Source organism: Anser cygnoides, chromosome 18, assembly GCF_040182565.1.
Source record: "Anser cygnoides isolate HZ-2024a breed goose chromosome 18, Taihu_goose_T2T_genome, whole genome shotgun sequence".
NCBI classification, from domain to species: Eukaryota; Metazoa; Chordata; class Aves; order Anseriformes; family Anatidae; genus Anser; species Anser cygnoides.
This window is the reverse complement of record NC_089890.1, coordinates 7,060,817-7,088,586: the sequence shown is the minus strand read 5'-3', so window position 1 is coordinate 7,088,586 and position 27,770 is coordinate 7,060,817. Positions and strand designations below refer to the sequence as shown.

General features: G+C 41.8%; 1 protein-coding gene across 6 annotated transcripts; it reads right to left on the bottom strand.

Moving 5' to 3' along the window:
* Window positions 1-157: 157 nt before the first annotated feature.
* RABGEF1 (RAB guanine nucleotide exchange factor 1) lies at window positions 158-25,291 on the bottom strand. Of its 6 annotated transcripts, none has more exons than XM_048068073.2 (11): window positions 24,981-25,291; window positions 14,943-15,128; window positions 12,335-12,501; window positions 11,289-11,408; window positions 9,173-9,193; window positions 8,117-8,283; window positions 6,472-6,553; window positions 5,513-5,645; window positions 5,017-5,108; window positions 4,399-4,655; window positions 158-3,460 (listed from the first exon to the last, which is right to left on the bottom strand). In XM_048068073.2, the coding sequence occupies exons 1-11, from the start codon at window positions 25,088-25,090 to the stop codon at window positions 3,062-3,064; spliced, it is 1,734 nt and encodes a 577-aa protein (XP_047924030.1). In that variant the 5' UTR covers window positions 25,091-25,291; the 3' UTR covers window positions 158-3,061. The 6 variants fall into 6 exon arrangements, with proteins under 6 accessions (XP_047924030.1, XP_047924031.1, XP_013045378.1 ...); XM_048068074.2 differs by lacking the exon at window positions 24,981-25,291 and adding an exon at window positions 24,444-24,598; XM_013189924.3 differs by lacking the exon at window positions 9,173-9,193 and having other exon boundaries at window positions 8,117-8,286; window positions 24,981-25,290.
* Window positions 25,292-27,770: the final 2,479 nt, after the last annotated feature.

The window sequence follows — 27,770 nt, the reverse complement described above, 5'->3', positions numbered from 1 at the left end:
TGCTAGTTCTCCCCCCAACAATTTTAAACTTTCTTTTTTTTTTTAAATCAATGTTAAATATCTATACGTATCAGCTTCTATCTGTGTTTCTCTACCTGAATCATAAGATGCCCAGCCACAAGAAAAAAATATATACCAGAAGATTGGTAAACATTGATAACTGGGTAGAAGAATCAGTTTAATTTCATAACTCCGTTAAGTGAAACAGTACAGTTTAATTAACTAGAACATACTCCAAAATAGGTTCTTTACTACATCAAAATAAATAGGTAGCTCACATGCAAAGTAGTTTACAAGAAATTCTGATTCCTGGTAATAAGACGCACAGTCTTCCTTTTCAGTAATACAGAACTAGCAGTGGGCTGTTAGGAAAAAAAAATAAATTCTGATACTGTGACTTACCAAAGCACAACAGCTGTTACTCCAATTCACTTTAAGACAATATTTCAATTAAACTCTCCTGTTCACTAGTAACTCATTTATAGCTACTATTTCATAACTTAGATGATTTTTTTTTTCAATCTTAGTGTCTAACCATATCTTATCTCAATCTCATCTGTGGGACCAGAGCATCTCATAGTACAGTGATGCCCAGCATCAAGCACCAACCCCACCTGGTACTGTGTACTAGACAGTTCATTATCTATATTCAGGTGAGCCCCAAATTGACGCGGCATCTTCCAGCTCAGCATCTTCACCTTCTCAGCATACTTAGCACAGTGGCTTGCCCATTCTGAATTTTAAACACTGGAGAGAGATTCTGCAGTTACTACTCTGGCAACTGAACTACCTTACTTTTAGGCAAAACCATTTATTGTTTTACCTACAGACGGGTTCATTCACCTAATAAAATATTGACAAGGCCTTACAGCAGTCTAGTTACTCAACACCAGAACACAAGTTCCTGCGAGAGGTGCTCCCAGAGTTGTTGCTGCTGCCCAGGCTACACAATGGCTGAGAGCAAAGTGCTCTACTCCTGCTTGCTGACTCTTAGATGGAATATGGAAATCCATCTTACCTGCCTTACAGGGATTTGGAGGATTTGTTTGCCAAAACACTCCCACTTCAGTGGCTTGATAACAAGATGGCATATGAATTGGAGATACTTTAGTTACAAATGCACCAGGCAAGTCATTCTTAAGTACTTAATCACTACAATGATCTTTCTGCAAAGAAAAACACATTGTTACTTAGACTTGCACTTGAATGACTAAGAATTCTCTCTCCCAAGACACAGAGATACCAGAATCAGTCACAATTATGTTCACATTAATCATTAACAGCATAACAAAACCCAGTGACAAGATTTTTAGGAACTCATTAACAAGGGCATAATGTACACACGTTTATTTAAACATGGCAATTTATACAATAGCTAATTAGCTAATCCCCACCCCCCAACCTGTGTACCTGGATATCAGAATTAGCACCTAGTGTTTATAAAACAAAGAAAGACTTTGCAGTATTATTTACTGCAAGCACTGGTCAAATCCTAAGCAATTCGGGCAAGTGGCACATGTGTAAATTAAATAATCCAATTTCTTGTAATCTGACTAAGCTCATTGCCTCACCTTATCACAGGAATTTTGAGTAACCGGTTATCTCTGAAACACTAGGAATGCATAGTTTGTACATAGCTGACAAAAAGGAACAAAACACAGTTTTGGTCTGAAATTATTGCAGTGCAAATTTAAAGTATCTATTTTTAAAGCAGTGGAACATAAAAGAGGTAGGTACTTTCCTCCTTGATGGTAACAACTTAACATTTTAGTTCAAGCTAAATAGCTCTGTGCTAGATATCTCAGGTACACTAACAAGTCAAGGCAGACTGGATTAACTGAGATATTTAAAATGATATAAAATGTTTCACTGGCATAAAAAAAAGTTCTATTGCAAGAGGTTACTTTTTGCAGAGTGAGCTCTTACTCTTAACCCGAAATACACTGATCTAGACTTTTAGCGACATAAAGCTGTAGTTATCGCAATGTTTAATTCTTTAGCAAGGTAATTTCTCTTGCTAAAGAGGGTCACTAAAGATCTGAACAGTGATGTTTCATGAAAATAAAGTGCACTTTTCTGCTCAGAGCAATGGCTCATACTTCTGCTAAAAAGCAGTCTCCAATTATATGAACTTATTTATTGACCAGGATTGTTAAAAAATCAATCAAGACGTAGCCCAGTGATGGAAATTACTAGGCAATGCCAGAAAAGCAAGCCCCTTTTGGCACAATTCTTTCATTACCTCCTTCCCTCCCCCTTTAGTTCCACATTAAGCAGTTTTTATTAAACACATTCCCTCCTATTTCTGAAGCCTGGCTCAACATTCTCTTCAAAAGTGCTGTCAGCACTGATGCGCACCACTGAAGGCTATCAGGTATACTGACAAAACAGAGAGAACGTTTGCATGAAGAAAAGTCAATTTTTAGATGGCGATAACAAGTGTGAACTCAAATCATTACAAGAATATCCTCTCTGATTCATCAGCTACACCATCTAGCTAATTGAAACACTAACAGTGTTCTTGCCTTTATACTGCAATGTGATTTAACCAAAAGGTGCTAATGTGAACACTTCCATATCATTTTCACTAATACACAAGATGTCATGCACAACCCAGACATTAGATTTTAAATCTATTTACAATTTTACATATTTTACAATATATATTCCATCTTTACAGCTACAGAATAAATTCATACTAACATTGGTATCTTTCAAGTTTCTGCTGGAACTCGAGATCTTTAAGTTAAACTAATTATTAAAAATGTTTAAGTGCATGCCTAGAAGGAAGCTTTCTGGAAATATGTCAATGGACGAGTGTTGCTTAAAAATTACACTGTTTGTGTAGAAAATTTAAATTCAGTTCAAAAACTCACAAAAGCCTAATAGAAATCTAATTGACTAAAATAAATACAATTTATTACACCTAACCAAAAAATGTACCTTTAAAAATGTACTGATTTAAGCTCATCTGATTTTTAGCCTTGAATTTACTTCCCTTTCCAAGAAGGGGATAGTACTAGGTGAGAATAATGACGCTCTTCAAAGTTAACACTGATAATTATCCTGCATAAACCTGAGGCTGCAGTGGTGGGGGCAGCTTGTCATTTTCCACATTTTCAGAGTCAATAGCTGCTAAGGCTTGATTTTTTGGCTTAATTTCTAATGGATATTTCTCAACAATATCTTGGACTTCCTTTGCAACTCCATCAGTCCAATCTATCAGGTCTTTCTCCAGCTTCTTGGCTTCACTGACAATTCTTTCCTGTCTCTCATTCAACTGAGACAGGAGATCTAAGTTTTTATACATTTGCTTAACGCCCAGGCACACATCTGGTGACCAGCTGTCAGATTCTTGCTTCTTCGGGGATGTCTGACCAGTCATAAAACGATCAAAATCCTCTTGGCTTAGATTTAAAGACTGAGCATCCAGTTTCTCAATGAAGGCCACAGCGCAGCACTATGAACAAAACAGAGTAAGTAAGCAAGCATCATCACAAGCTACAGACTGGAACTTGTATGTTATATATATTTTAAATCCTGCCGTTACACCAGTAAAACTGTTAGACCAAAAACTGATTATTTTGTGTCTAAACAGATCATTCGTAAAGAGCTTTTCAGGAAGCTAGCCATATCAGACAGTTCACATGCATCTCTCTCCTCCCCAAAGTTTGAAGAAGTCAAAAACTGAGAATGATACCAGAAGATACCGTTTCAGCTGAACTATTTTGACTTGCTGGATAACATTTAATCATCTGATCGGGTGAGATATGGTATGCGCTCTCCGTTTCGTGAAAGAAGCAATGTTGAGATGCCCATCTTACCTCATGGATGCTCTCCTCCTACTAAAAGAATTTTTAACATTCCAAGCATCTCATTCAACTACATGTTTTCCTCAAGACTTGCTTTAAGATGAAATGCAGAGAAGCCAAGTTCATAATTATAATTTTAATATAAACAAACACTTTTAAAAGTCTCTTTACCTCCACTCATTAATGGCTTAATTCTGCAGTCCTTTATTAGGGAAACTTTCATGGGCTTATACAGGGAATTCTGCATCTGTAACAGCTGCACTGCCCAAGCCCAGGATTTTAGGAACAGAAAGTATTATCTCCTCACAGAATAAAAGTATGCCTAAGTCTCTGCATCAGATTGTGGAATAATGGGTTCCATATTGCAAGGAATAAAACACTCTGGTTTGGAAAGCAGAGAACAAAGAAAGAAGAGACATATAGCAAAAGAGCTTGCTGTACCTTAACCAGCCTCTAGCACCATTTGAAGAGTTGTTTTAATTTTCCTTCTACAATGTTATACCATGTTTGCATTTACTGGAAATTCCTGTATCTAAATGAAAGATAATGTTGTTGTATAAAATGTCAACACTGTTCCTGCACTTACCAGATTGGTAAAATAGTAGCCATCTTCTCCTGTCATTAACCTGCTTGGATTACAGAATCGTGTTATATATTGGATGTTGGACTGCAGACGGGGTGGGTTTCCCTTCAAAACAATATATATGAGCGTTGGAAGAAAGTCATCAGCAGAAGCTGGTTCATTTTTTGTGATCTTTATAGCATTAAAGATGTGCTTGCTGCACTTGGTGATGCATGCTAATTTATCACGAGGCACACGCTTTGAATCCATCTCGATAATATCTGTAAGATAGGAAAGTTCTCAAATCATTAAAACCACATGAAACAGCCACCTGAACAAGACAAGGTGGACACAATACTAAAAATGCATTATTTTCTATCTTGTGGTGCTTGATGTTCCATTAAAGTACCTGTTTATTCAGCCTTTTCTTGGTTTAGTCCAAGCATCTCAAATAGGTAAGACTAAGCACTTCTCTGATAGTAAAGTTATTCCTGCTTCACAAATGACAAACTAGCCCAATATGACAAAGACTTCTACAAATCTAAAAGCCTGAACCACTTTCTGATGACAGCAGAGAATAATCTATCTGAACAGGAGATCTGAAATTTAAAACTGTAAATGTAAACTTCATCAATCACAAACCTGTAATTGCTTTTACAACCATATCAGAGACTTCTGGAATTTCTTCATTGACAGGAACACACAGCATTTGTGGAGTCACCCAGTGCAAAGCCCTATGACAATAAAAAACATTAAACCATTCCATGCCAGTAACATTCAGATGTTTGAAGCCAGCTACTTCTTGAATTCAATGCACAATGAGTGCTTTGTGTGAGGCACTAGAACATTTATAAGCCAGTTTATTCCACTGAAGTAATTTACTATTTCCAGAAAAAAATATTTTCCTTTTTTTGCTTTAACTTAACAAAAGCATACCAGTTTATTTTGCTAGCGAAGTAAAGCTTTCATTATTCATTTTATTCATTCCTTCTATTTCTTAAAATAAAATGCTTCTAAAACTTTTTGTTTAAAAAGCCTGACAATTTTTTGTGCACAGCAACAGACTTTTAACACGCCTGACTCAGAGCCCTTGCACAGGACTGCGGATTACTCAGCTATTTTTCTTTCAAAGGCTTACCTGATTCTCTTCTGGACAGCAAGATCCTTCTTCTCATCATCAGTTGTTTCAGGACAAAATACGTATTTATACTGTCGAGTCATAATGTATTTTTCGATCTGATCCATTGCTTTCTCAACTTTTTCAGGGGGCACTGAAAGGTACAAATTCCCCATGCCCAATACAGTAAACATAGTATTCCTAGACTGCTTAGAAGATTTAATACGTGATTTGGTTCTAATGTCACCAAAACAGTACTACTGACTCGAGCCAAGTCTCATAAACATTCTTCAGTTGATAAAAAGCTGATATACTTGGAGTATTTTCACTCTTTATAGCGGAAGCAAAAATATAATGGTAAGAACACCGTAATGACGTACCAAGGTAGGTACGTGCACTGGCTCCCAATGAAGCACTTTCATTTAGCATGCAAATTAGGTTCACCTGTTCGTAGCTTACAAGAATATTTCTTGAAAAACAGTCTGAGAATAAATCCAATGAGGTCCTCGAAGTCCTCTGTGCCTGTTTACCTCTCTAAAAAAAATCCTTAAGTGTGTTTAAGATGTGCCACTTACGTACCAGACACAGAAGGGCAGTCTGCAACAGAAGCACTCCCCTCTCATTGGCTTTTTGTGTATAATCATGTTATCACACTGTAATAATACTGTTAATTGGGTTGAGGCTACACATTCAACCTCAGTTTTAAACAAATAACATTGAATTTAAAACAGGAAATGAAAACATCTGAACCATCTTAATTGGGAGTTTAAAGAAAATCTGCAAAAACAAATAATTTAGATTGTAAAACTTTGCAGAAATGGTGCTGCTGGGAATAGTGCAGTGGGACTATGGGACTAGAATTTGTTAACACCATTTCTGAGAGGTGGGTAGGAATGCTTTGCTTTTACTTGAAAATGAAAGCAGCTTTATCCTCAAAACATTACTTTTTTTTTAAGATGGGAGGAAGAAGAACACGATACCTTTCCAGCGTGTCTGTAATTTCTCTGCTACATTTTGATAGAAGTCCTGGGCACATTCAGATTGCTCCTCAATACTTAAGTCCTGCAACAGAAACCTGATTAAGTGTGCATGTGTGGAAGAAATGGCAAAAATGCCTTTGATGGCAAGTGTCCAGCTGCAATAACAGTCTAAGAATGCAAATAGATCCTCCTCAGAGATGTTTATGTTGGCTACATTATATTCAAAAATATGAGAAACCAAGACTGGCTCCTTAACATATGAAAGATTTATGGTTCTTTGCCGAACAGCTGTGTATTAGCAATGGAACCAGACAGATGCAACGTCATTTTCCCCAGCCACATCTCTGAGTAACAGTGAGAAGACAATGTAGACTATTTAAGTAGAATGCTTGCTCCCAATTTTCTCTCTTTTTAAAGATGATATTCAGTATACCAAAAAAACAGGAATGTAAATTACAAATTTAAAAGAATATCTATGAAGTAAACACTTATAATAATACAGTTACTATGAATACCTTCACATCATTTGTGATATAACATTGTCTTTTGGGCATTAACTAACTGAGCTATTGAAGAACAGAACGTACGTTTGAAGGCTTAAAGTTAACTATACTTAAGTCACTTTTCACCATTAAATGGCAGCATAAAACCACCACTTCAAAAAAAAAAAAAAAAAGATGGAGATAGAACTTAATTTCTGCATTCATTAAGGCCAAAACCAAGATAGCCTGAAAATGAAGCATCGGCTCTTACAGCATCAGTGCTACATTTTACAACTGGTTTACATGTAGTAGAAAATTGTAAGTTTTGAGAAAGACTTCTTTGACTAGCACAAACTGTCAAGGAACCACATAACTAATAACAACTTTAATGTTTGTAGCTAATAATAATTATTTTCGTAAGCTCTACACTCAGAATGAATCAGCTTTAAAAGGAAAGAAATAAAAAATTCAGCATGTTCTCAAAGTGGAATGCATGTACGGTTCCATCAGAACTCCCTTTTAATTTCCAGTCCAATTTGAGGATATCATTTGAGCAGCTGCATTAAATAGGAAAGGGAAAAAAAGGTGTGCTGAACACTGCCTTATTTCAACCATAGGTGGCACTAAAGATACATTAATCTTTCAAGAGCAATTAAGCTTTTATGTTGAGAAACAGAATGTATCCCTTATTTCCTATAAAAGAAAGTAGTCAAGTCACCCCCTTTCCCCAAAGGGCAGTATCAACCTGCACACCTCCCTTTCTATCTTTGTACTGTTTTATCTGTCTAAAGATAACCTAAATCTTTTTATCTATGTAAGATATTAAGCTATCTAAAAACTGAGTATGTAATATAGTACTATTTCCCAAAATCATGTTTATCAAAAAGATTGCTTGTTCAGTAGACCTCTTATCTTTCAGAACTAATTTCTTTGGGATGCAAAAGAAAGTTCTCTCAAGATACCTGAGATACTGGAGTTTGAGAGTTGTGCAGCATATGCCACAGCAAACCTATGAACAGCAACGCATTCATCTTCATTTGACTAAGCACGCCAGCTGAAAACTCCTGTATACATTACATAAAAAGCTGCTGGAAGAAGTGCAGCACTTTTTCCATCTCTCACGAATTTCCCCAATGTATGTAAAAGACATTCAAATCACTTACCCTTTTATGATTCATTGTGTCCAAAAATAATTTACATTGCTTATAGATATCTTGTCCTGGTTTATGATATGTCTTGAGAAATTCTATGAATTCCTTGGATACTCGATCTGTCTCGATGCTAGCCTGCCTGTTTATAGAAGGGCTGGGAGACTTGGATTCTTGGATCTCTGCTGGGAAAGTTTGGACACATCAGATTAGCCTTTTCACACTGGTGTATGAATTCAAGAAGCGTTTACAACTTCAGATTTTTCCCCCCTCATCTTGCAGATGAAAAAGCAGTCTATTTCTCAAGTTTTAGCAATGAAATGTTGGATATTATTAAATGGAACAGTGAAATACTTAGTTTCCTAGAGAAGTGAAACATTTAGAGCCACATACCCCATTTATAGTACCGGTCTTTGTATATTAGCAAATTACTGTAACATTTGTTTGCCTTCAGACTTCTTACATTTTCATTCCTAGGTAAAATCCTTCCATATGAGATCAAGGTTTGCCAATGGGATTCCACAGTAGCTTAAGCTAATGGTGTGGTCCCGTTTCCATTGTCCCTCACTTCTACATTCCTGCTCCTGCACTTCCACCAAAAGAAGCGTTTATTCAACTGGCTCACGACCTAGCTCAGGGAATAGCAACTCTGTGTAGTCCTAGTCAGAAACAAGTCTTTCTTATGGGGTTTTCAGCTGGATTAGCTCCCCATACTGGTTTACTGAAAAGGTCACAGGAGCACCAGCAGCAGCACAAAACAAGGAACAGGAGCACAGGGTTGGTGCAAACACAGCAGCCCTTCTTTGGCTAGGCAGTTGGTGCCACAGGGTCACACCTGCAGCATAAATGAGAACTCGGCCATTTGTTTTTCAGAAAAAGCAGAAGCATTGCATCTGCTCAAGAAAGAACCTGCTTGGCCCTTGAGAAGGGAGGAGGTATACAGACTGCACCCAGCACTGGATGCAAGTTTATGCAGGGCTATTCCACAAGCACATCTGATTTTCCAAGATACACACTGGAAGTTAACTGTACTGATCCAATACCTTCCCTACCAAAGTTTAGTTCACCCACCTTTCAATTTGCCAGCCAACACTGTTCAAAATGAAGGATTGAATAGATGATGTACATGAACATGATGAAAAGCAAGCAGCAAAGAAACAGAAAACATGAAAATATTCAATATCAAAAGGGTACAAACATATCTTGCAATCTGAAAATACTAACATGCACAAGAGCTCCTTGTTTCAATGAGCACACAGGCAGAACTCCGAACTAAGCAAAAATGTGTTAGTATATTTAAGTTGGTATGTTTAATTTGGACTCAAAGTAGCTTTTTTTTCCCTCCATTTTTTGTTATTTGTTTGTAAAGAGACACAGCACTATAGTGGATTCAAAGCTCTACGATCCAGTGACTAACACAAACAGATCATTTGACCAAAGCACAAGGCTTGTTAATGCCTCTAGGCTTTAGCATAACCTTCTCTGGGTAATGATTTGGTACCACTAGAATATCTATGCTATTTAAGTTATATGAATGTACAGTTCCAACTATAGCAATAAAGATAAAAAGTGCAAATCGACCTCCGTTCTAGTTATACTAGAACACTTTCAGAAGGGATTTCCTTCAGTCTTCTTTATACCTAAGATTCAAAGCACAAGTACAGCATTCAAGCTGAAGGAGCAAGAATTACTGTTGACTTTTGTCACATTTAATATTACGTAATCAGTAAGTAGAGAGCATAATTTCAAAATCATAAAACAAAGAAAGCAGGATAACATTCGAAAGGGTAGAATTATCATTTTTTCCCCTACAATTAGTGTTTTTATTTCAAAGAACTACTGAAGATTTATTTAAATTTCAACATTGACCTCACTACATCATAAAAATAAAGAACTGCATTCTGCTATTTGAGCTCAATGAGTATGGATATGAACTTTTTAGTTGCAGATTTAAAACAGGTTTTAGATACTAGAGAGATACAGACAATTGATGCAAGTTTGCTGCTAATGTAGGTATTAAAAAACTGAACGTTAGAATGACCTGACTTGAGTCACACCAAGAACATCATGTAGTCACTCAAATGCAGCAACTTCACTCATTTTTGTGTTGAAATCCTGATTTAAGGAAAATGAATCTGTACAATATGCACTGAGCATTAAAGTCTGCAGGAACAAATGTAGCTTCAGCAATAAAATGTTTTCAGCTTTGTCACGTGTCCTAAAAGAATCAAGTCTAACTACAAAGAAGCTGATTACAGGAAAGAAATTCCATTTGAACAGGAGAACCTACTAGAGGAGATATGCTAAAATTAAAAGTACAGGAAGAATTAAGAAAGGATCATCTTTTATAAAGAATAAGCAGTATCCATATTAAAATCTTTCTCAAAGCATTCTACTGAGATGCTAGTTGTCACAGCAGAACATTAGCACTCCAGTGAGTCACTATGGTTGTGCCATGGTCGTGGATCTCAGTCCAAGCAAAGAATACAAAGTAAGCCCTATCGTTAGCTCTGCTACACACATGCATTCATACTCTTCATATAATTTGCAAAATAAAAAGACATGGTATATCTGCAAATTTCTTTAGTAAGTAGACCATGTCAGAATTGCAAACAGCATAGGATAAGATCCTAAAGCTGTTTGCATCAGGGGTTTTGGTGTCTTTTGGGTTTAAATAAAACCAGTATGTCTGTCTTCTCTTGATATGAAATTGTCTTCTTAATATAACAAACATACGGAGATGTTCTGAAGAAGTTCTTGAAGCATGAACTCTTAAATTGAAGCCATTTCAACTTATAAGCAGTTTTATAATTGCAACCTGGAATCATTTTTTTGATAAACACATGAAGCAGCACAAAATCCAGCTACTTCTTACAAACTGTGGTAGTTTTTTTCTTTTTTTTTTTTTTTTGAAACTGCATAATCCTTCGGATGTCAAGCTAAGGTAGAACAGAAAGAAGCTTCAACTTTATTCCTGTACTGTCCCTACCAAAAAGCTAACAATTGGTTTAGAGATTCAATTTCCCTTCAGAATTCTAGACTTGCTTTTTTATTTTTTCTGGTCATCATTACACTCAACAGCACAGGTTATAACTGGCACAACCCTAGTTTGCATTTTGCAAAGCCCAACTAAAGAGTAAGCTTACTAAAACCAAGCAGACAGCTTGCTCAAGCTGTGCTGCATTACCTTCAGTAGGGGAAGCCAGTTCCCAGGAGGGAGTAAAAATTTCCTTCAAATCCCTGAGAATGTTATCAGCATTTCGCTCCCTCCCAAGGTGTCCTTGCTTAACGATTTTCTCTTGAGCCGCTGAAATAAATGCAAAAGCAAGCAAGACACCAAGAGCAGGAGCATGTCAGGAGAGATGACGAATGGGATAAAAAAAGAAAATATGGGAAGTGTGAAGAATGAACGTAAAAAATGGTTTTCATACATAGCTGAATGCCTCATTTAGCCATCTGTTGCTTATACACCAAGACAAATTCTAAGATGAAATAGAGACTTATTTAAAAATTCTTATTAAAGAAATGCATCACCTAGAAGGCTGAAATACATTAATGCTGATTTTTCTTCTGGAATTCCTCCTCCAGTCTAGTGGTTTACAATTTTCACCCATGTGAGTTATTGCCATGCAAAGGCATCAGAGTCATTAATCATTCTTACTTGTACACCTGATCCAGAATAAACATTCAGCCAACTACAAACTCGATATTCACAACCCACATACACATAAATACTACAAGGTTCCTTTCACGTTTATTTTCATTTAAAGGCACCATGTTTACACATTCAAATTTTCCTGTTAAAGCTGCTGAAGCGATAAATTATGGCAGCATCACCTGATGCCTTGAATCATCATTTCATGCATACCAGCTTGTTGGAAATGACTGACAGTCAGTACCTTTTCTCCCATTTTCTTCAGGAAGAGTTCAACTTTACGTTCTAAACACAATGTTGCACAATGGTTGACTCATGATTCTAGCACCAACGTGTGTCACACAAACAAGATACTTTCACTCAGCAGTGCCGTTCAGAAACACCAAAAAGCTCACATTTTTGTGTGTTTTCAGTGAGACTTTGTATACAGAAGCTGCTCTCAAGAAGCATCATTACTCCAGCTTTTTCAAGTCAAGTCACAGAGCATTACCCTGCCTTGTCAGTCAATATATCTGTCAAAAATACTTCTTAACTTAATATGTTGTACAGAACCATTAAAAACAAAGTGGAAAAGTTACCCTTCTTAGCTCCTGCTCTGGAGGAAGCAGTGAAGAACTTCTTCACAGTAGTGACCTTTCGTGTTTTCTCATTGGTTTTCTTCTCCTCAAATTTTGAAAAGGTCAGGGACTGCGCCCCTTGGGTACTCTGACTACTGGCATATGCTTCTTCTTCCTCACGCTGAAGCCTGAGATTAGAAAGATAAAAGTCTCATTTAACTGATTAATGCCAGCACAAATAAGTTAATTTCCTGTGCAATAAATTACTCACTCCTTTGACATTCCAATTCTCCTCTATGTCCACCTTCATTTCGAGCTTCCTCTCGCACATCCCTTCACTACATCAAATCCACTCTTCCCACATTGTAATGGGGAAACAGAGGAAAGACTTAAGATAGCCAGGGAAGATTAAACAGTCTCCTCCCTTTTGACATTACCAAAGTATAACAACAATCACTTTCCCTATGTGTCACAGCCCTGAATCCCACAGAGGTAGTCTTTCCCCTCACCTCTATGGGAGCATTTCCTATCGCCAACTTCCTGCCCAGGTCCTTGTCTTGGGGGTTTCACTGCACATTACCAGAACTACTTTCTATTTTGAGATGTCTTCATCAACTGACATACAGTCCCCTTCAACCCCAAATATGTATTGGCTATCTCAAGACAACCCCTCTGTTCTTATCAGGCGTTACCATTTCTTTCCATTCACAGAGAGTCACTCATCTTCATTTATTATCTTACTGAAGATAAAAAACCATGGCACACAACTGAGCAAGTGACATACCCCATCACAATCTTAAAATTATTCTGGGGAACAGATTATTGCTGTTATAACTTGTTTTCAAAGTCATGGAAATACATATGCTTGCTTGAATGAATGAGGCAGACCACTTCCCTGCAACGCTAACGGTGCTTTGCAAACACTGAGCCCCTTCTAACATACAAGAGATAGGAGGGACATACCAATTCTTCAATGGCTACTATTCTCCTTGTGCAGGAGAATTAAAATGGGTTAAATTATGTTGCTCTTCAAACTGCTAAAAGGTTGAGCAACTTTAAGCTCCCCCCCAGCTCAGGATGGCCCATAAATGATCTTGCATGCTGTAATCTCTTGAGGCAGGAATTGTCTCATCCGTGCTGTAAAGCCTGTCTGTTCACTGCAGCAATCACAGCTTATCTGTCCCTTTAGCATCTCCCTACTGAAGTTAAAGGATTTCTGAAATGCCCATTTTTACTGCACATAGTAGTTACATACTGACAGCATAACTATCCTATCCGGTAATAATAAAATTCTTAAGCCAAATTTATGACAGGAAAAAGATGACGTCCCCTGTGCTGTACTCAACAGTTTACCTGCTACCTTCTGATTAGGCTACAAGTTTCAGGCACTTCTTTCTACCTGTCTTTGCAGTTAATCTGTTCCAGTGACAGACAGTTAAGAGAATTAAAAAACAAAAAGAAAAAAAAACCAACCACTGCTTCAAGACTTAATGTATAAGGGTCTGGGATAATTAGATGCCAGAAAACCTGGGCTTCCAAATCATAAGACTGGACTCAAACCCAGAGAGCTTCCACAGACGTCACCTTCTACAGGCAGGCTGATATGAAAATGGCACTTCCTGGTGTTTTTTCTAAATGACCTTGGTTAACTTATCACTAGGTAACTCTAGTTCACCAAAGGCTTCCAAACTCAAATGCAGACACATTTCTCAGGCATTTGTACTTTTTCCTGGAGTTCCAGCGTATACCACTAATATATTAAGGTAAGCATATGTAAAGAATCTGTGTCCATGTGAACAAACATCTTGACCAGCTGAAGTCAACTGGCTCTTAGAGTTACATGCAGCCTCATCTCAGCAATTCATGCAGCCTTGAAGCATTTAATTCTGAGTGGATATCATGTAACTTACACCTGGAAATGACACAAAGGACAGTTGTGGTGCAAGAGGATGCTTTCCACTTTCTCAGGTAATAGGTGTTTTTACTTTCTACCCAAATCCAACAAAAAGCAGTTGTGGCTGCTCTAACTTTCTCAGTCAAGCATAGATTTCTCTCAACTCCCAATTTCAGAGGCAGATATTTATCACACTAGAAAAACTAAACCGTTTTGCAGAAAACACATGCTTAGAAAAATTGCTTCAGTTATTAAAGCTAAAGCTTGGATGCCTTTGGGTGTAACCCTGCCGTCTGTTGAATGACCACGGCTGAGACTAAAATTAGTTTTTTAAGCAGTAGCTGAAACATAAAACCACTGTGCTGGCTGTATTCAAGACACAATAACTGCCATCTCCAGAGGCAGAGGTATTTTAATCAAATTTGTCACTTTCACCCTTCCAACTGCTAGTCAGAGTTATAGATTCCAGTATGTAAATAGGTCAAAGTATTTGTTGAGAGGTTGGGGGGGTGTTTACATTTGTTACTTCAGACTTTCTTTTTAAACTTCTTAAATTAGAATGTCATAAAAATTCATCTTTGCACCAAAAAGACAACTTTAATTCCTGCTGGAAAGGTCAAATTTGAACACTGATGATGAAACTGAGCCAAGTAGGACTAGAAAACATGAGACAAGAATAGTATTTAGTAGAGTCAGCCTACTGTGAAAGACGAAGGCATAAAGAGGGCTCTTTACCGCTCTGCCAGCTCCCAATCCTCTTGAATCTGTTTCTGCCTGGCCTTATGGTATTCCTCTCTCCAGCACTTGGAGCAAAAGCCCTGCCAAGCAGGATTGCCATAGTAACCACATCCCTTCTTGCACAGGAGCTCCGACTGATCAACGTGAATTCCTCTGCGTTCAGATTTCAGGTTCATTTTCTTCCTGTTTAAAGAGAAAAGGGTTAAAAGACAGAAATGTGACAACAGCCCGCTGTTTGAAGGCTCGTCTCTTAGAAAGCAGTCACCTGCTTTAATTATTGAACAGTCAGTTCCACAGTAACACAGCAAATTCCGAAGGAGGAAGGGCAGTTACATAAGCACACAGCCGCAGCATTAGCATACGTTTGCATGGCTGTGACCTGTAAACAGTGCTCGGCAGCTGGCCGGGAGAGCAGGCCAGCACTACCAGCCGTCCGGCGACGGCACGCGTCTCTGAGCTCACCCGCACGCTGTTCTGACAGCCACACAGGGACAAAGCAGCAGGGGAAAGAAGAAATACAGAGCTGCCATCGCCAGAGAGGACTCGGTAAGGCAAAGCGTAAATGGCTTTGCACCCAGGCTGTTTGCACAAAGAGCAAAACTGGTGAGAGCTCAGTGAAGGCATCTTTGGCCCCATGGAGAGTGTCTTCGGAGCACAGGGAAGGATCCCAGCAGGGTCCATTAACATGGATGAGGTGCATCTCCATTTCATTCAGTGCTCAAGTTACTGCAGGGTTAAGCTACGCATCCGTACCCAGCCCTACAGAATTCACACGTAGTGACCGCAAAAAAAATACTGTTTTTGCAGCCACCCAGCCCTCCCCTTTCTTTTTTTACCCAACAGAAGCCATCCCACGTGCCAGCTTGCTCCCACAGGCATTCCAGCTACTTGGTTCCAGTTGTAAACGCTGGATTCATTTTAGGATAACGGCAGTGCAGGATCACCTGCAGGTTTCAGGTGTGCCTATGAAGACACCAGCATCGGGATCGCACTACTGACATACACAGGCACCAGAATGAACACAGGGGGTGCGGGAGGGCAGGTCTGGCCCCAAACCCAGCCCCATTTCACCCCTGCATCTCGTACAGAGCACTTTGTGTAAGCTGAGGCAGCACCTCAGCAGTTCGGGTTCTTGCTCCTGCGTTCACTAGCAAAGGCGTCTCTGGGACCTCCTCCCCTCCTGCCATCACCGAGGGAAGGTGAGCCCCATGTTCCTTCAGGTGCTACGTGTGAAAAGCAAGACGAAAAGTCATCTCCTTAAAATAAAGGACATCAGTAACTGTCGGAGTTACCTCGTTTCACCCCAAGAGTCCTAACGACCCTGAAGTCCATACACTTGAAGAACGCACTCCTCTGCTTTTTGGCATTTCTGCCCAGCAAAGGTCACTCACCTCCGGGAGCTCGGCTGCTCGACAGCTTTGGAAAGGGCCCCCAGTCCTTCCCTGGGCCATTCAGCAAAGAGGACAGCAGTGAGATGCACAACCATCACTGCCAAAGACAGTTTTCCACTCTACGACAGCAATTTTATTCCATGCTGAATCCTATACGATCAATTAATTTAAAAGACTGCTAACGTTAAACATTCCCCATTAATCTAAACAAGCTATTTTAAATAATGGGAAACGTATGATTTTCTCCGAGGGATAAACAAATTAAATATTCCATCTCATCTACGTAAGTATTAAGGCTCCCTCCTCTAACGTCTTTATCTTTGAAAAAAGTAATGAGTTTCTAAAAATAAGCTTAAAAATAGTTCTGTTGTAGAGACCTAGGTGAGAAAAACACCACAATGTAAGTATTACAGAGCTTCACTTCCTTCATTGCCTTCCAAAAAGTCTTTGTTTCTGTACTACCTTCATTTTCTGATTCCTCAGATAAGGTGTCCATGTTGACGACGGCACACAGAACTGCGGACTGACAATCTATCAGGCACCAGAAATTAGAAATCAAAAAATTTTTGTCAGCGGCACAACGTGAAGTTGAATGGAATAACGGGAAGGGAATTGCATGTTGTCAGTATCTGGCAGCGCAGCCCTTTCTCAGAGTGCCACGTACGCCCGTCGACAAAAATTTTGAAAAGAGCGGGGAAGCGAAGGTTTGCAATTTCCACAATCATTCCTGACCTGCGGGTTAGAGGGACAGCTTCCCAGAACAGAAGCTGCAGCAGCATTTCAATTAAAGCCTTCTCTTGCAGACGCCCAAGATAAAAACCCACCGCACATACAGTTTTCCATACTCGTGGCAAAGCTGGCGGGCCTGGATGTCGCAGTTGTAAATGCCAGAGGGCTATAAAGACGTGGCAGATAAAACCATTTTCATAACACAAAGTTCAGAGAGATTCTACACTGATCTCTGTCACCCTAGGAAACGCGCTCTCTGATCCTATCACCCACTAAAAGGGACAAAGTCACAACAGTTTTGCAACTGCGTTCTGTCACCCAGTGCCACGATTGGGATGTTCGCTGTACTTAACGAAAAGCACTGCGCTTCAGACACTTGGATTTCTGGAAAACGAAAGGACTGGAATGAAATCTTGCCTAAAGCCCACACCGACACCCGGCTTTCTGAAAGCTCAGCAGCATAGCCCGGTTTCTGTGCCACTTAGGCACTTTCACTGTCCCTCCACTGACGCACACACGGTAGCTTTCAATATCCACAGGGCTTCATCCACATCCCGGTGTCACAACCACCTCCTCACCATCCTGCTGACCCCACCAGAACAAAAAACTCGGTTCAGCTCAGTGGCAAAGCTCAGCAGCTTGCACGGGAGGGGGTGAAGCAGGTCTCTTGGTAACGAGATTCAGGTTTTTCGCATTCTTTCTGGAGAGGCTTGCGAGGAGCTGCGAAGCTAAGCCACTCGAAAACAAGCTGTTCTTTTTCTTCCCCTCAAGTATTTTCAGTTGCAGTTACATCAGGTTGGGAGGCAGGACGAAGGAGGTCACGCTGAATCGATGTGCAGAAATCACATGCTGCCCTCAGAGCCGCGGCTTTTCCCTTTACCGACAGGCAGCATTAGGAAGGGTTCACAGCCACTTTTTGCGTGGCAGCAATTACATTTTAATAAACTGAACCCAACGAGTTTATTTAAACTGAATACAAACAATCCACCCCAGGTCAGCTTTCCTGCAAATGATTGATCTGCCATTCCCAAAAGCGTTTTTTTTTAGAGCATTTGGGGTCCTCAGAAGCTCCTTCTCCTTCTGTTCCCTTCTCTCCTTCCTCCTCCAACTAAAGGCGTATTGTTCTTTATCCAAAGCCCAGCTCCTCGATGGATTTGCATGGTCAGACCTTTTATTTGCATTCACACCCCAAATATATCAACCGCCCATGGCTCAGTTCATAACCCAAAAAGAAAGAACAAATGTGGGGTTCTCCTCGAGTCGTGGGGGGGGGGAGGCACTTCTGAGCAGCTCCATGCTGCCAGACCACTGAGAAGTCACAAAAACAACACGGAAGGTAACAAACCTCTATTAATAATGCTAATAATCAAGAAGGATCAAAGGACCAGAAGCTGATAGCTAAAGTTACCCCATCTGGAGAGGTGCCCTGCACCAAGCATCCTCGTTGCAGCTCCGGCAGCCCAAATAAAACTTTTCAACAGCTGCAAGAAGCACCGCGCCTCCCTCCCAGGAGCAGACACGTGTGTAAATGGCTTATTTGTACTCCCAAGCTGCTTTGCTCAAAAAATGCAAATTGTTCGGCTGTGAAAGTAGTCAGGGAAAGCAGAAGTGACACCTTCTTACAGATTGCCTCATAGATACCATGCCAGAGAATTTTCTGTACAGAGTTTCTGTACTGGTACTAGACCCCTCAAAGGTTCCTGTGCTAATTAGCATCACCCCTCTGAGAAGTTAGAAGTCCGTAATCCTTTTCCCCTGGTTCCTTATTTGCAAGTAAAAGCTTCTACCCTTGTTTTCCTCTGACGTGGAAAATGGAGAAACGCCCAGCTGCCCTCCATGCCCACGGCCTTTGAACTCCCCCCACCAGGACCGTGTGTGCCCGAGGGGGTTGCTGGACACGTGCCCAACACCCAGAGCCTCGCGCACCGCTGGTGGATGAACCACACGACACGAGTCACGCTGGGTGTATCGAAGACTTGCACGTCAAAGCTCTGAAACGGCGATCTGAAAGGTCAGATCTCCCTGCACAGCTTTCTCATCAGCATCTTGGAATACTTACTTTTGTTAGAGTGCCCAGTCCACAAGAAGATGGTACGGTTTAATTCCAAAATAGCTTTTTACTTGCTTTAATGCAATTCATTCTAAAACTTATACATCTTCCCATCAGCACAGTTTTATATTATTATTCCTAAGCCCATTTATTTTTTTTCCTTTTATTCAGTAGTACTTTGAGCGCTCACATACTTAGAGCAAGTATTTTGAGAGGCATGCGATACCAGCTTGGAGGTTTCTCCGCACTTCCTCGCACCCCTAGGTGCTTCCTGCCAAGTTTGGCATCCAAAAGAATATCCAGAAAACCACAGCTTTCTTCAGAAAATGGAAACACATCATTCAAGGGGGATAAGCCAGCTGTTTGCCCAGCAGTTCCTCCGTGACTTTGTCATAGCTGCAACTGAAAACGTCTGGGGAAACAATACAGGGATTCGGTTACCGCAGGCACAGAAGCAGACGTGAGCCAAAACCAGAAAAACCAACTCTTCTGCAGAATGCTGCTGGCCTACAGCCACATCACTTTCCCCGAGTCGCATAGCTCAGTCTATCTATGAAGATTTACTTAGGCAGACACAGGAAACATATTTTGATACAAGTACCATAGGAGAAAAAGAACCAAAGCATCGAGGTTGTTTGGAAGGGGGCTTTGTGTTCTTTTAACAAATTTTTGCTGTTGACCCTAACCACAACGGTATTCACTGAGCATGGGTGCTCAATAAAACACATTCCAACTTCCAAGGATTTTCAGTTTCAGGCCTCAGGAGCCCAAGTCTCTCATGGGAAGCACTACGGATACATCTAAACCTACAAAGGGATTTCATCAAAGCGTTTCGTCTTTAGGCAACATCTGCAACCTGCAATCTACAACCTACACAGGCTGGCAAATACCTACAAGCACCCGAACGCAACCCACGACAGCCAGCAAAGCACAGCACCTCGCTTACAGCTCACCGTACACCTCTCAAGGATCCACTGCCAAGCACACCAGGCTGGACGCCCAGCCACTGGCGTCTGCCTTGCTGCTGTGTAAAACCACTGATGCAGAAGGAACCAGGCTGCACCGGCACTGAATTATGCAGCCAGGTGTTATTCCACCTCATTTCTCTGATGATCTGCCATTGCGCCCCCACGGGACTACGGACACAACCTTCCCCATCAGCTGCTTCCCAACTCACAGGACAAGAAGAGAGCTCAGAAGTTTGCAGGCACTTGATAATCACGCGATGCCTCGAGTCTAGGCCAGTTACATCAGACAATCCTACCTTTTACATTCCCAAAAAGCACCTCCTCTGTCAATTATAAGGCCACAAATCCTCAAGCCATCTTTCCAGTATGCCGTAGAGGGCATGGAAGTAGCAGCAAGCAGCGCTCCACGACGCTGCACCTTTCATGTCAGGCTCACAGCTCTCAGCAACAGCGAGAAGCTATAACCCAGTATTCTACACAGACAGGTTACAAAATAGCTGGAAAAATTCATAGCACAAGTCTTAAAGCAGGCATCAAACTGACAGAAAAGAGCGAGCACATTCCTAGCCTTGCCGTAAAACAAAGAAGGGGCACCTTTCATCCAAATAGGATCTGTCACCAAGAACTGATTTAATGCACACATGAAAGACTGCACTTACGTAACACATTCTTTTCAGCAACGAACCTAAGATAATTTTCAGAACACTTTGGGGTTTACAGAAGCTGCAGGCATAGCTTTGGCTTTAGGAAAAGCACTGATCATGCAATAAGGTTTGGAAGCAGCATAGATTTATCTTTAGTTCTGACACCACTGCCTTGTTTTTCTTGTTCCTTTCTAACGCGTACCTACCTTAATTCCCAGAGTCTCAGGAGGCAAGCAGATACCTTTATTGCCCATGCAGACTGCATCACTGCCAGAAGGACAAGATATTGACTTATTCATACACTATTTATTAGTCCTGGATTGCTTAGGTCACCTCTGATGGAAGGGCTGGTTGAAAAGGCTCACTTATCATGAGGGGGTCTCAACCTACAGGTGCCTTTATTAAGATGCAATTGCGAGACAACATATAATTACTACAGGCTACGAAACACAGCTTCTAAATAACTCTGCATGCAAACCCTGCAAATAAAAGCAGTGGCTTCGTACAAGTGCTCTGTAAGCAAGTTTCAATTTTGGTACCAAAGTTCATTAAAATACATCTGTAAACAGGAAAAGACCTCGCACAACAGACTCAGGCAGTCTGACACACAGTATGAGACTGCCTTGGGCTTGCAAATAGCCTAGTTCAGTCTGCTGCTCTTTTTAGCAGAACATGAACGTTAAAAAAGAATAACCCACAACGCTGTCTCCTGACATCTGAACCCCTCCTCAGTCTTTTCCATCACTTCGCTCTGTTTCTTGAAATCAAGTCTTCTCAAAAAAACCCTTGGCACAACTCAGAGCGATGATCTACACCCTTCTTTCCCCTGGACTGAAGCAAATGCCATTTGGCTCTCCAAATTTAAGCCTTCAGAGAACTTAATGAACAACTCGTAGTAATTTTTCTCATTAAAAAAACATCCAAGTGCTCCAAAGAGCGTTCTCTGCATGGCTGATACAGCATCACCTGCTGAAACTCCCCGGTCATTAACGGCCAACCCAGGCATGGGATTTTAGAGCAGGAGAAGCAGCACAGCTGGGGGAGTCTCCAAATGCATAATTCTGGTGGCTGAACAACACCATACTTCCCATCTGATCAAGAGAGGAGCGAGTCCCACCTGAAGCTGGATGGAAGCTCAGTCCCTGAAAATAAGCTTACAAGGAAACCTAGGAAGCGCATCGAAACAGAGGGGTTGGACTGGGTCAAGGTCTCGAACAACTGGACATTTGGGCTGCGGAAAAATAATCGATCTTAGAAGCTACTGCAGCATCTCAAATGGAAGTGATCACAAACAGATAAATTGCCTTATCTTAAAAGCCAAAAAAAAGCATCTTTTCTAGCTAAATGGTACTAAACACTACCAGCACTGGTAACTGAAGAAGCAGATGATTCAAGTGAAGTATCTGAAAGCAAACACCCTGAAACACCAACTCGCAAATTACCCAGCGAGAGCCATCCTACTCTCCTCCATCAGCCAAGTATTCAATGCAAAGAACGCCCATCGACCCAAATGCCACAACGTTCTTCAGAGCCAGGTAAGTGTTGAAATAGTCGTGACTCATGTGTAACCTTAAACATTCAAGTGTAATTAACAGAAAGCTAATTAAACATGAGCTGGTTTCCTCCAAAGGAAAGGGTGGGGCGAGTATGATCTAAGAGACTCACCAACAGAAAATACAAAAGCCATTGGACAACCTAAGAATTAGGAAAGAAATACAGGAGCTCTCTTTGCAGAAGAGATCGCATGAGTCTTCACAAATTTAGCTTGCATCTTTCTTGCAATTAAGCAACTTCAGCTATAACATTTGCTTCCTAGTATACAGAGCACAGGTTGTTAACTAATGTTCTAGAGAAAATAGATAGTTGTTAACGGTGATTACAGACAAAAAGCTCGACCTGAAAACAACCATACAGTCTTGTACTGTAATTTGACAGAGGAAATTGCAACCACTGCTTAAAATGTCAGGAGCCTAATGGTCAGGAGGCTCCAACACTCCACCCACAGAGCTCACAATTTGAAAGTTAGTTCACTAACTAAAGACTGGACAAAGCGTTTTCCCCCTCCAACGTCAATACAGACTTCAGGCTACAATTTTATTTGTCCACATCAGATTCTTAACTACTGCCCGCAGCAATGACCACTCTGCCAGGAGTAGCGTGGACTGATGAACTAACAGCCTATGTCTCCCCACCTACGTGTGGCTCACACCTGCACTTCTAAATGAAATCACAAGAAACATCCAAAAATCGCCTTGTACAGTTTGACTTGGAATTCAGATAAGAAGAGGATTAGCTAGAACTTCTAAAATCTCCTCAGAGAGCAGCTAGCAGCTTCTACATGCTCTGCGTATTCTGCCAACGTCAACCGCACTCACCTGGGTGCAGATTAAAAAGTAAGCTCACTACACCCTCAACAAAATACTTCAAGGCATCTCATGTGCTTGTTGTTTGTGGTGTAAAGCGATCTTAGGAATTAGTGTAATTAGCTTTATATTCCCATTCTTCCATTGTGTGTTGTTTGAGGGTTTTTTGGTCAGCAAAACACCCATTTGAGCTACAATTCTCTTCCTAATCCTCTCCCCTGTAAAAAAAAAAAAAAAAAACAACTGTAATCACATCCAGAAGGCCAACACATGTGACTCCTGAGGCAAGGACTGTTCCTGCAAAAGCTATCTCCTTCCATGCCATCGGTCATCGGGGTCAACTCTCTGTCTGCCTGGAAAGAGCCCCAGGTAGCTCCAGAAGACCAGGAGGTGCTCAGCACGCCGCCCTGAGTACCAACATAAGGTGCTGCCAGCCCAAAGCACCACTTCAAGAAGAGTTTCACGACTACGAGAGCCAAGCAGACCGGTACAGCGGGCCTCGTCAGTATCAGCTGTAAAGCGCAACCGCCGTAACACACCCTTCTCCCAAAACCGCGCCGTCCCAGGCCAGGGCCCCGCTCAGCGCGAAGGAGCGGGCTGGTTTTGCCTCCAACAACCCGCCCAGCTGACTCAGCGCCCGTCACACCGGTGACAGCGCCCAGCCGGACAAGGGCAGCCCGGCAAAATTAGTAAGACAGCGTCGAACCACACCCCCGTGAGCACTTTTGTTACTTCAGGCTCGTCACTCATCTTCCAGTATTTCGTCTTCCAGTGTTTCATCTGCCAATGTTTCATCTCCCAGTGTTTCATACCCTTTTGGACGATACGGACGCTCCCTGCTTCAAGGAGATGACTCGGACACTACACAGGGGTGCTCGGACAGCGACAGACACCCACAAAAGCACCCAAAACGTGCTGCTTGGTTTCTGACGTACACTGCAAACTCTGCTTGGCTTGAGTTGAACAGATTTTGCTTTAAAAGAAGACATCTCACAGCACTACTCCTTACAAGCAAAGAGTCAAAACCCCCTCGATCCACAAGGAAAAGGGGAACAGGCGGAGGGAGCCGAGCTGCAAAGTTACCAGCGACGCCTTCCACCCAAACTACCGAACCGTGCGCACGGAAAGAAAAGAAAGCGATTATTGAACGGTACCCACGGAAAGAAAAGAAGGGGAAATAAAGAGATTCTAAGAGCGGCTGAGCCTTAGGACCCGCACACGGAGGGAAGCAGGGCCCTGTGCCCCTCAGCACCGCGGCTAAGCCGGGTGGCATCGCCCCGACGAGCACCGGGGGGACACCCCCGGGCCGGGCCCGGTCCCGTCAGCGCCGGGCGGGCCGGGGCTGGGTCTCACCGGTTGCCGGGGCCCTCCCCGGGGCCCTCCCCGCGTCCCGCCGCGCTGCTCCGCTCCCCTCGGCCCGAAGCGGCCCCGGCCGGGCCCGGCGCCTCCTCCCCGCAGCGGCCGCCCACGGAAGAGCGGGGACGTCGCTTCCTGGGCTGGGCCCCGCTGAGGAGGCCCCGGAGCTCGGCCCCGGTTAGGGGCAGGAGAGGCAGGGAGAGGGGTTTTGGGATGAAAGGCGGTGCGAGGATGGCGAAGCAAGCTCTTGGGAGGAAGGCAGAGGGCGGGGAGGGAAAGGCGGGGTGGTTGGGGCTCCTTCGGAGAGCAGCAGCTGCCTCAGCCCAAGCGCCGTGCGGATTTATCGTAGAATCACGTTAAGGGTGGAAGAGAAATCCCAGATCAGCAGGTCAGACCGTCCCCCTGCCACCAGTGCCACCCACTAAGCCATGGCCCTAAGCACCACAGGGCCGGGAGATGTAGTCCAGGCTTTATCGGTAGCTGAATGGCGAGCACAGAGACACCGGGCAGCACCTCAGGGATCGTTCACAGCACCTGTGTCCCACACGAGCTGGAGCTAGGAACAGGGTCGCATCCTTGTGGGGCTCCAACGTCCTCCTCAAATTCTCCTCTTGTGCTCCTTCCTCTGCGCCGCGCAGTGCCATCCCTTCTCCTCTCAGACACAGCAAACCAGCGCCCGACAGCCGCCTTGCTTTTGAATCAAAACTCTTTTTTTCCAGCTCAGGCTGCTCCCATGAATGCCACGGGTTGTGTACTTCTGCTGACTGCAGCAGGAAGAGAAATAGCTGCTGCTATTTAAAACTTATTCCTCTTTCCCTTCTCGTTTACTCGGTGCTGTCACTTGGGGTGTTTTTTTCCCCACAGCAGCATTCAGCGGAGACATTCAGTTGCGAAAGCAGGTCTCACCTCAGAAGGACAAACAGGCAGCAACAAAAAGGGCAGCTCAGTTACTTCAGAAACGGGGGGAGAACACTTCTGAACGCAGCCAGCCAAGCAAATCCAGGAACTCAACTTTCTTTCAGAGCATGGCACAAGTAGGGATGGCTACTTGGACCTTCTCTGCGCTGTCTCACACGAATGGGTGGGTATGTCAGGAAGGAAGTAGAACTCAAATTATCTCATACCAGTCAGACTCCCCAGGCAGCCAGCAGACTGCATAAGTGCCATCTGTTAAGGAAGTGCTGATGAACAAGTTACTGGCTGGTGCCATTAAGAAAAGCTTGGGAGGGAGGCTGCTGTCTTAATTATCACTTGCAGTCATGCAAGGCAAACTCAAATCACAGAATGCAAAAAGGGGGAGTGCAGTAGCTGCAGACCAGGTTAGCCAGATTCCAGAAATTTTCAGTATAATTCACTTTTATTGCACAACACAAACATTTGTCTTCTTTCTCTAGTCTGGTTTTTATTTAAAATATATTACCTGAACTGAAAACCAAGTGTAGTAAAAAATAAAATACTACAGTACCCACATTATTAAACTTCACACCCCTACTTACATAAAATAAAACACATTTGGAGATAATTCCAAACTCTAATCGTTAGCATCTAGGCTGGATTTTCAAAGGCATAAGGGGTTACAATGCTTTGAAACATAGAATTCAGCAAAACAAAATCCATTTATAAAACCCACAGTGAAAGTATTGGTAAACTTATACGAAGTTTGTGTAAGTAAACTGAGTAAGAACTGCAGTTCTGGAAAGCTTTTTTGGAAAGTTTCCAGTAAAAGGAGTATATACAGAACAGAATAACAGAGTGATTACCCCCTGAAAACTAGCTTATTTGCAGAAAGAAAAAACTAGAGGGTTTTTGGTTTTTAAATTAAATTATGATTCTATGGCCTACATTCCAAACTGTCCTGCTTCCTCTCTGCCATGTGTCAACAACCTGAAAACATTTACAACTGTTTACCTACAAATAACCAGAGGTCAGTAACTCCAAGGTTCAGCAATACCAATCATTATGTCAAGCCAGCGTGGTCTACACAAGCTGTGGAGCAAAGTAGTTATAAAAATGAAGAAAGTGGAAAAAGCAACATCACGTCCAAGATTCATGATGAATGACGAGACTGTCTTTCTACATTCTTTGCTCCTAAGTATTCTCTTATCTCTAGGCAGTTGTGTCCCAAACTAGATCACTGCTTTGCCATGCACAAAAGAAAGATTGGGTGCATAAGGTGTGGCTCAAAGGTCCTCAGACCTCTAAACAACAATGCTGAAATTCCAGTAGTGTGACCCAGCAGCCACCTCACTGGTCACTGCTATAGTTCCCAGTTCAAATCCACAGCCACTGACTTTTCCCCCACACTTAACTTGAGATATCCCAATACAATGAACTTACAGATAAAAACTGGAAGAACACAGTCAAGGTTGGCTGGGTTTCTGGAGGGACTGGAGCCTCTGACTGACCCCACATAAATGGTGATGAATGCTCCTCTGCCTCACACAGCAATAGAGCTAAAATATAATGAAATATATACATATATATATATATTCTGCACAATGCAAACAATCAGCTCTGAGACTTTCCCTGTTGGCATTTCCATCATTCTCTCCATCATGTCACTTGTCCCAGGTCATCTATGAACAAGAATGAGCAGTGAGAATAAAGTTGGGCAGGAAGGCTGCCAGGGTTCACACAAGTTAAATGAAGTTAGAAAATCACAACCTTCATATGTGTATGTATATATATATATATATTTTTTTTTAAGAAAAAAAAGCAAACAGAAAAGCTGGATCAAAGCTTTAGCTCATGGTCATAGCAATCAATAAATAAGGGCCTCAAACCCCAAAATAAAGGTACTTAGCTTGAATACATATTACTCTGAAAGAGATGTCAGCCGTTAAAAGAGGTAAGAGGTGGGTTTTTTTTTTTTTTTTAAGTCTTCAGCAAAATTAAAGCAGAAGATTGAAATTAAAGGGATTATTCAGCAAATAAGATTTTTAATTTATTTATTCATGTATGTTTGTCAGTAACAAGGTTTTCACTGATTCTTTAGCAACTATCAGTGACAATACTGTAATACTAAAAAAAAATCCTAAAGGTTAGAACAGACTGGGTATTCACCTAGAAGAAAAATCCCAGGCTGCAGCAGAGAGAAGTAGTAGATTTTCTACACACGGAATTGTACGTCTTAACAGTTACAGAAAGGGGAAGGAGCCAAGGGGGAATCCAGTCAGAGTCCTTATCTCATTGTGAATCTTCAAGCTAGACACCTCATCTCCTCATGCCTCTTAGAGTTCATCCCAAAAATGGAGATGTGGGAAAGTGCAGAGCAGGACCCGACTGACTTACTCCTACAGAGCTGGTGAGGTTTGTCCCGGGGGA